The sequence below is a fragment of the Gossypium hirsutum genome, chromosome A06 (genome assembly GCF_007990345.1).
Source record: "Gossypium hirsutum isolate 1008001.06 chromosome A06, Gossypium_hirsutum_v2.1, whole genome shotgun sequence".
Taxonomy (NCBI): Eukaryota; Viridiplantae; Streptophyta; class Magnoliopsida; order Malvales; family Malvaceae; genus Gossypium; species Gossypium hirsutum.
Window position 1 is genome coordinate 2,674,890 of NC_053429.1, and position 8,308 is coordinate 2,683,197.

The 8,308-nt window shown below is 30.5% G+C and overlaps 1 protein-coding gene across 1 annotated transcript; it reads left to right on the forward strand.

Moving 5' to 3' along the window:
- Positions 1–5,515: 5,515 nt before the first annotated feature.
- Positions 5,516–6,534, forward strand: LOC107930572 (protein SOB FIVE-LIKE 5). Its single transcript, XM_016862236.2, has 4 exons — positions 5,516–5,910; positions 5,989–6,045; positions 6,126–6,180; positions 6,280–6,534. The coding sequence occupies exons 1-4, from the start codon at positions 5,533–5,535 to the stop codon at positions 6,306–6,308; spliced, it is 519 nt and encodes a 172-aa protein (XP_016717725.2). The 5' UTR covers positions 5,516–5,532; the 3' UTR covers positions 6,309–6,534.
- The last annotated feature ends 1,774 nt before the right edge of the window (positions 6,535–8,308 follow it).

Genomic DNA, 8,308 nt, shown 5'->3' on the forward strand with positions numbered 1-8,308 from the left:
TTATTAAAAACAACCGTTTTACGAGGTGACCCGATCACACCTCATCAAAAAAGATTGGTGGCGACTCCCATTTTTCGTTTTATTTTCAAAATCCAAGTCGACCCCGTTTCCATCAAAAAAAATGGTGTCAACATAAATCATTAAAAAGATCATTTAATTTATCAAATATGGATGGGTCGAGTTGAATTTAAATTTTTTAATTTTTATTTGGATAAAGTTTGGGGAGAAAATGGAACCAACATTTTGGAGCAGGCTCACAAACAGGTTTAGAATTTATAGGGTTGTTAAACGACGCTGTTTTAGGAAAGAAGTAAAATGAAGAAAAAAGAAGAATTGTGCAGGCACAAAGAATCCAATATTTGGAATTGGAGTAAATATTTGTCTAGTTTTAAATATTATAATTAAACTCATTTTTTTAAAGTTTAGAATAACAAATGATTAAATGGTTCTGTTTTTATTAATTAACGTTGTTAAAATAAATATTTTATTCGATGTGGTAATCCGATCAATATTTTTAGAATCAAATTGATGGTTAAATTAATCAAATTATCGATTCGTTGGTCTAATTGATTTAATTAAAAAATTATTAAAAATTTTAAAAATTAAAAAAAAAACTTGATTATATCAATTTTCAATCCATTGATTGAATACCATTCTTCAAATCGGTATTTCAATCAATTTTTAGTTGAATCCCATTTAAACCCCATTTAAACATTATTGTGTTCAACCAACAACAGGCTTTTATTTGTGGTGAGACTTAGCTCACAGTCTATATACTTACAAACAATTGAGAGCCATTGAATTATTATAATAAATTGTTTTAAATTTAAGATATTTAAAAGATTAATTTAATATTTTGATAAAATTCAAAACCCTCAAATATAATTTTTAAACTTAATTAAATATTAAATATTAAAAAAATCGATGGCTGAGGAGTTTATTGTAAGACTAAATTGTCTTCTTTATTAAAAAATTATGTAAATTAATCTTTGTACATTAAATTAAAGATTAAATTGGTTTTTCTATTAAAAATCTTATTATTTTTACCGTTAAAAACGGGTCTTTGTACATTTGTATGAAGTGCACATGATACACAGTTCGTGAGCTATGCTAATTTTAACAGAAATGACTAGTTTATTTTTTATTCTAATGTATAGGGACTAATTCACCTATTTTTTTAAATAAAGAGAATAAAATACAATTTAACTTCTAGTATAGGGACTTTCATGGTAATTTTTTAACTAACCTATCCTTGTCAACTTCACAATCATTTGTGCAAACCAAATTATATATACCACAAAAGGCAACTAGAGAGATTTTACATTAGTTTTTGTTTGAAGGAAGCTTGAGTTTGCTTTTCTAGTTGTATTGTTTAGTGTGCATAATTTCAGTAATAAACTTAAACACTCGATTCTTTTTTTCACATCAATGAAAATTTTGATTTGTACCGATTGAATCGATGATAATAATGGAGTAAACTTAGAATCATTTTCAATCAAAGAGGAGAAGAAAAAAACACAAATGCCAAAGATTAAATCATGCAATAATATCAGAAAAACAAATGCCAATGGAGTGGCAAAGGGCCACAAACAACCAAAGGGCATGTGCTGATGAGTTTAATGCCCTGAGAGAGGGACCAGTTTGATCCACAGCAAGATCCTACAATGGCCCCCTTCATGTGTTTTTTTTTTGGGTTGCAATTTCTAATCATTGTTTTTTTAAGGGTCCTTTTAGATAAGCAATGCGTTTATCTCTAGTTTATATAAAAATAACGGTGACGACGAAATTAAATATACTGTAATGTGAGACAAAAAAAAAACTAAACGTATAGTATTAAAAATAAATACTCATCTAAAATGATCTTAAATTAAGCATCGACTTTCGGCCTAATTTAAGGGCCATTGGTTCTTGTCATTTGTTTTTTTATATTTATCTAAGTTCAACTTTTGCCTAAATATGTTAATGTCTTTCACCTTTTGGTTAAATGTATACAGTTTTTTTGTTTTTTCAGGCAAGTTGTAGCTATAGGATTTGCCTTATTACACTCATATATTAAATGTGCATATAAATCATTTTGCATCATTGGAAACCATGAGGATTCAACATTATTAGTAGGGGCCAAGAACAGCTATTTTTAACTTTTCATTTTCTTTAAAATATCTAATATTCATATTTAGCATATGTTCAGAATGGAATATAATCCTCCACACATATATATATATATAAACTTTAAAACAATTGAATATACTCGTCAAATACCAAGCAAGTGCATCATAATTCTTGGAAGTGTTGGCATTAATGCAAATATTAGGGTTAATCTTTACTAAAAGTATTATGGAGGTTTATATATTAGGAGTTAGATTGCATTGTCTCCTTATTAAAAAAATGATTAAATTAGTTCTTGTACGCTAGATTAATGAGCAAACTAGTCCTTTCTGTTAAAAATTTCATTCATTTCTATTGTTAAAAGCTGGTGTGGCTGGCAAAATAACCAGATAGTTACATACGGCATGCCACGTGTACTTCATGCAGAGGTATAAGACCAATTTTTAACAGTAAAAGTGGATGATTTTTTTTATTAGGATTAGTTTGCTCTTTGATTTAATGTATAATGACCAATTTGCCCTTTTTTTTAATAGAGGGGGCAAAACGTATGGTACTTTGCTGTGAATTTTCTACCTTAAAATCGAAGAAGGTATTGCTCTTAAGCAATATATCTGTATATATTTAATCCATCATCTTATATATGTTCAGGTCACATTAACTCTATATTACCCGAACTTTTCATTTTCCTTAGGATTAATGCAATTTTTCTCAGAACTTGGTAACTAGGTTCACTTTAATATTTGTATTGCTTTATTCACTTTGATACATGGATTTGACAACTAGGTAATTTTGGTCCCTTAACTTGGAAAATTGTTAAAGTTTGATGGCATGACACTATAAGGTTGTGTCACGTAATTAGATCCACTTTTTTTCAAATGATGACGTTACACAATCTTATAGAGTTACGTCATTATTTTTTTTTAATTTTCCAAGTTAAGGGATCAAAATGGAACTAGTTGCCAAGTTTAGGTACCAAAGTGGACAAAAAAAAGTATCAAAGTGAACCTACTTGTCAAGTTCAAGGGCACAAAATTATATTAACTCTTTTCTTTAAAATATCCATTACTCTTCTCAAGTATGTGTGTGTGTGTGTGTGTGTGTGTGTGTGTGTGTGAAAGTTTATAAGTACAGTACACATACATGTCTAAGTAACCATTTGGTGTAGAAGCAAACTATTACAACACAAACTATAAATTGCATCAATCCAAACTATGAACTAACTAATTGAACTAAAATTCATACATGGAAATAACTCATGGTGGGACTTGGAGATCTATAAATTTTAATTGCGAAGAGTCTCAAATCTAGGTACTTAGAGCCCAGAACCTTCACCTTTGTAGAACACCCAAGCCCACCACACTACTAAACTAAAATTTGGTTTGATGCATTTAACATTTACTACATAAGTCTTTATATAAACCCAAGGTCTCACTACCTTCGTTTTTCTAAGCAATGTGAGATATGAGTTTTTATATAAACTCATAATCCCGTGCTTTTTTATTCCTAAATGATATGGGATTAATTCCCTTACTAACCTAAAACTTAAGACTGGTATTGATATTCAACACTCCCCCTCAACACCAACTTTCAGCATGCCAAATTGATGACAGAAACTTTTGAGTTTGTTATCACACAAGCCTTTTGTAAACAAGATTGCAATCATCACCACACAGCTTCTTTTGTACTCCGAAAAATTTTGCAAGTACTTCTTATACCTATCATGTACTTTGAACAGCCTGAACCAACAATCCAATCGTTCTCATAATTGACTCGATTGCACGTTATAGCTGTAAGAGTCATCTCTTCTTCTGCAACAAACAGTGCATCGACATCCCATTATTGTTCATTGTTGGCAGTAGCAATATTACCTTTCACGGGCTTTTTCTTTGACCATCAAGCTTGTGGATCCAAGTCACCTATCTCTCGGCATAATGATTTCACTTTGTGGAAATCCTACGAGATTGTCATGTCACATTGCACCATTAACAAAAACTCGCCCATAAAGAGTTGAAGCTTTGTGTCATTTTTCTTGAAGAACAAACTTTCTAAGGTATCCCATGCTTCTTTAGGAGTTTTGGCATCTCGAATGTGCTCCAACACATCCTCTTCAATCGTCATCTTTAACGTGAATATTGCTTTACCATATTTTATTTTCCATTTTCTTAGCGTGCCACTTGCATCATTGACTTCTGGTTGTGTCACTTCATTATCATTGACAACCTCCCAAAGGTCTTGTCTTTGCATATAAGACATTATACAAGTTGGCAATGTATTATAGTTGTTGTTATCAAGCTTCTTCATTCCACTGACAACTTGCAGGTCCGTCATCGTATTGACAGATGATTCTTACAATTAAGCAACCAAAGATAATCTTCAAATAGCTATAAGAATGTCTTTTCTAATGTGAAAGATCAGACAATACTGCAATCACAATGCATACTAAGAAAAGTTTCACTCCTTAAACTTGGCTTTGATACTTTTTGTAGAGCACCTAAACTCACAACACCACTAAACTAAAATTTAGCTATATCTCCTAAAACTCCAAAATAAGGAAATAAATGAGGAATTTAAAAGATCAAATAAAAGATTCAATTTTTGATTTGGTACACTTAACAATTACTATATAAGTTTTTATATAGACCCAATGCCTCACTACCTTCGGTTTTATAAGCAATGTGAGATATGAGTTTTATATAAACTAACAATCCCCTGTTTTTTTATTCCTAAATGATGTGTAATTCATTCCCCTACTAATATAAAATTTAAGACTAAACTTACTACCTAAAGACTACTCACAAAAGTTAATTTTTTTTTTTTACCATTTAGACATTAACAAAATATATTTTCCAATAAATTTGTGTTGATACTCAACAACCTTTGCCAACTGAGCCAAGGCGGCAAGTACTCGTTGCTTCTCAAACATATATTAAAATACAAGTATAAGGTATAACTCTCCAAATATATATGCTTTAAAAAGAAAAAAATTGAATATACTCATCAAATACCAAGCAAATGCATCAATAGTTCTTGGAAGTGTTGGCATTAGCATTAAATCATAGTCTCTATAGGCTTTTACTGCTTTTGCATATAGTTCTTGAGATAACTTAGCCTTAATTTGGGAAGATGGAATATTCATTAGATGCTTTATATTTTTTTTCAATGATCTAACAAAACATTCATGGGGTCACTTTAGACCCTCTTTCCACCATTTAATGCATTCCAACAGCTTCCCCAAATGGACATCACGTATGTATGGTCATTTCCCCTAAGGTAAAATGAACTTCAAACCATTCCCCCTTTATCACCATTCACCACTTATTTGATTTACACAAGAAAAAACAAGATGGGCCAAAGGGTGCGAGAAAGGACAAAACTAATCTAAGATTTTGAGTGTATATATACACAAACACCTTTCAAGGACTTTGCATGAAAATCCAAGAGAAAAAAAAAAAGGTTCCTTTATTTTTCATTCATTTTCATATAATGAATATATCACTTTCACAATGTGGTAGTAATGGTTGTGAGTCTGGTTGGACATTTTACTTGGATCAATCCTCTTACTACTCACAAACTCAGCGTCCAAATGAAGAATATGTAGGAAAAGGAGGTATATTCATGGCTGAAGAAGCTGCTGAGGTGGAGTTATCAATGGTATCTGATGCATCTTCTGGTCCAAAACATTACTATGATGATTATGACCAATGCTCTGGACCAGTTAAGAAAAGAAGCAAAGCCAAAAAGAAAATCAAAGAACATGGTGTTGATGATGACACTGCCACCTCCCCTTTAACAAGTTTTTCCAAGGCAAGTTCTACATTATAAGTACAATATACTTCACATATATATATATCTTCTTTTATATATGTATGCATGTATGTATAGAAGAATTGCAGCAAGAAGTTGGACTTTTCACAAAGCTTCTCTGGTACATGTTTTAAGGTATTTTATTTACTATTTCCTCCATTGGAACCAGTTTTTTTTCCTTCCATTGTTATTGTCAACTGTGAGCTTTCTTCCAGGGTAAATCAACATTGCACTTGAAACCTGGAAATAAAGCTGGTACAAAAGATTCAGGTTGGTCTTTTCTTTCACTTGCTGTGATATATAATTTATATATATATACATACATATATGGCTTAATCTGCATTGACTTAATAATAATCCTTGGAACAGGTGATTTTCAAGAAAGAAACTGGAACTGACAAAAGGGTAGACTGTAACAGCTTTTGTCTCAAAGGGATCTTGTTACTCCCTTTTTTATTCTTGTTTCATTTTCCTTTTTCCAATTCTACTTATTTATCTGCTCCTGCTAATGCAATGGGAAACAACCCATGAACATTAAAAATAAGTTAAATTTCTGTCATTGGGGGTGTAAATATATTATATATGCATATGTATATATATTTTTATCAGTGATGACATAAGGTCACTTGTGAAAATTGTAGGTTTTCTCCAGTTTCTCTTCTTGACATCACGTTTCATAGTATATAAACCATGTAATCTATCCCCAACCTGTAGAATCTGGTTTTATTAGCATAGAATCTAATTTCTTAAGGTTTATACAATAAATATGACATTCTAACACATCTACAATAAGGGTGAAAAACAAAATTATATGAAAAGTATATTTATTAAAATTTTGATATTAATTATAAATGAGGCCTTAATTCAATGATGAAGTATAAATATAAAAAAAAGTATGAGTTAAAATATTATGAGTATTTTTTTTTACGATATAAAACGATAAAAATATCCTTAAAATAGTACAATTTACTCTATATATAAAAAAAATTATTTTATCTTTTTTTAATTGAATTGGTATCGTTAATCCATGAGATAAATTTAAATAAGAACAATTACAACAAGTGAAAATAAGGAATACGATATTAATAAAAAAAAACTTCATATTATAACCAAAGAAAAAAAAAAGGTGGTCCTTGAGGGGAATACCCATAGAACTCATTTCCACCCACCAAACACAACAATTGAAGAAATAGTATAAGATAATGTCAATGTAGCTCAGTTTTATGAGGTCGTAGTTAGATTTACAGGTTAAAAATACAATATATAAAACACTTCGAGATATTCTAATTTTATGAATCTATCAAAGCTCTTAATAAAATTAAAAGATAAACCCCTGATCGAGAACAATACTTATCGTGACGAAGATCCGACTCCTCAACAGCTAATACCCATTCAATGATCCCAAATAGCCTCAAAAGAAATATGACCCACCATTTTCCCCACATCTGCAAAATGCCAACCTAGCTTAAAAACTAGGTAGGGTTGGTTAAATTTGGAGAAACTAATATACAACTTATTTCAGATTGAAAACAAACAAGTATTTTAAGATGGGGAGGGAAAAAGGCAAACATCATTTTCCACCAAAGAAGGGTCCCAAAAGCATCAATCAAACTCCATCCTCCATATTTTTTGATAGCTAGCTAGCTACCAACCAAGAATATGATCCATATAATAGAAGGAGCAAAGCAATTATTGAAATTTTCTTTTGGTTTAGTGAAGGTGTTTTTTTCCCTGGCCATCCTCAGAATTTGCAACCATATCTTGGAAAGGGACTTGGATCTTAGGAAAAGGACAATATGTCTCTTCTTTTATCTTTTCAATCTCTGTTTATTGTCACTTTATATATATATATATTATGAGGGTAGAGCATAAGTGAAATCTGACAATCAAATTTAAAATAGATATCAACTGAAGACTTGAACATTAATATTCAATGTTGCCAGATTATGTTGTAGTTTTTTACGTGGACATCTTTATTAGCAAAATTTATGATAGAGGACTCAAGAATACCCCAAACACACACACACATACATATATATGGACAAGTGTAAAAGATATCCAGCAATCAAGTTAGGAATAGATGTCAATTGAAGACTTAAACATTAATATTCAACACTTACACTTATAGTTTTTATATCAGCATCCTTGTTAACAAAATTCATGGTGGAGAATTCAAGAACCCCACCCAACATATATATATATTATTGTGCAACTTGATTTTCTTTATTTATATGAATCATGATACATAGTGCTAACAAAATTTACTCTGAAAAACTCAAGAATTCATGTATATACACTGTTACTTCAGTTTTTAATAATGGATGAATTATTTTTGTGATTTTAATCTTAACCATAAATTTTAAACTTCGGATAATATTTTTTCGATTTATATATATAT